This window comes from Cynocephalus volans, chromosome 4 (genome assembly GCF_027409185.1).
Source record: "Cynocephalus volans isolate mCynVol1 chromosome 4, mCynVol1.pri, whole genome shotgun sequence".
NCBI lineage: Eukaryota > Metazoa > Chordata > Mammalia > Dermoptera > Cynocephalidae > Cynocephalus > Cynocephalus volans.
In genome coordinates this window covers 50008583-50009962 of record NC_084463.1, presented here as the reverse complement: position 1 = coordinate 50009962, position 1380 = coordinate 50008583, and the positions used below count along the sequence as shown (strand labels likewise).

General features: G+C 57.0%; 1 protein-coding gene across 1 annotated transcript; it reads left to right on the top strand.

Moving 5' to 3' along the window:
• The first annotated feature begins 706 nt into the window (after positions 1–706).
• LOC134376122 (histone H3.1-like) lies at positions 707–1120 on the top strand. Its single transcript, XM_063094787.1, has one exon. It carries the CDS (start codon positions 707–709, stop codon positions 1118–1120), a length of 414 nt encoding a protein of 137 aa, XP_062950857.1.
• The last annotated feature ends 260 nt before the right edge of the window (positions 1121–1380 follow it).

The following is a 1380-nucleotide window of genomic DNA, read 5'->3' as shown; positions in this document are numbered from 1 at the left end:
TTGGGTGTGCGTGTGCTGACGTGTGTACGCTCAAGTGTCTCTACCTCAAAATAGTCAATATGACAGGAAGGCATATTTTCTATTTACTTATTTGGCAACTGGCCGGTATGGGGATCATAACCCACAGAACTTGGTGTTACCAGCAGCAGGTCCTAACCAACAGAGTTAAACCGTGGACCCCAGAAAGGCATGTTTTTAACTCCTTCAGCATAATGAGCCTCCTTTGGACCATATGGGAAGGGGGTTCTTTGCAGGTCTTAAGGGTTTGGGGGTTTCTTTTAACTGTGGCTGTTTTTCAGGATCTCAGTGCTGGGGAAAATTCACCATTGTCAGTGCGCAAAGGTAGAATGTGTTGTGCTAGCTTCTGGAGGGTTCTTCACGGGCTCCAGCCATGGAGAGGAGGGAGAGAAAGGGGAGCTCTGAGACTAAATGACGGAGCCTGCAAGCGAGTGATGACGCCCAGTGCTCTGGCTTACCCGGAACAACCCCCAACACGCAGGTGCCAGCTGTCGTGGCCAGGACTGAGAGGCGAGAATATAAAGGGCAGGCCGCCCAGCAAGAGCGCCTCAAGAGCCAATCAGAGCACAGCCTGCGGTCGCGCCACCCGGCGGCCAACCAATGGGAGCGCTGCGGGCTCTATAAAAGCGAGAGCGCTGAGCTGCTCCGTGCCAGTCGAAGCTGAGGCAGCGGTGGTCCCGTCTTGGTCATGGATCACACCAAGGAGACGGCGTGGAATTCGACCGGCGGCGGCAAGGCGCCGCGGAAGCAGCTGGCCGCGAAGGGAGCCTGCCAGAGCGCCCCGGCCACCGGCGGCGTGATGAAGCCGTACCGCTATCGGCCCGGCACGGTGGTGCTGTGCGAGATCCTCCGCTACCAGAAATCCAGCGACCTGTTGGTCCGCAAACCGTCGTTCCGGCGGCTGATGCGAGAGGTCGCGCAGGATTTCAAAACAGACCTGCGCTTTCAGATGTCGGCCGTGATGGCGCTCCAGGAGGCCTGCAAATCCTACTTGGTGGGGCTGTTTGAGGACACGAACCTGTGCGCCATCCACGTCAAGCGTGGCACCTTCCTGCTCAGAGACATACACCTGGCGCGCCGCCTCTGCGGAACGCGTTTATAGGCTCCACGGGCGATCGCCCTGAGGTCCTGTCACTCCAAAGGCTCTTTTCAGAGCCACGCGTTTGGGACAGAAAGTGGCTGTAACATGGCGGGTTTCTGGGTGTCAAGGGGTCATCTTCCGGCTGTCGGTGCCGGTTCTGTCCCCTCTGTTCGCTTATCAATTAGGTAATAAACCTAGTGAGGTGTTTGCGGTAACTCTGCCTGATGCCAATTAGGTTACGAGCCCTGCTAGTTGTCCGCACTAACTGGAGCATCTGTTCA

Bases quoted from the DNA above. Each gene is read 5' to 3' on its own strand.
- LOC134376122 (XM_063094787.1), top strand. From the start codon at position 707: ATGGATCACACCAAGGAGACGGCGTGGAATTCGACCGGCGGCGGCAAG.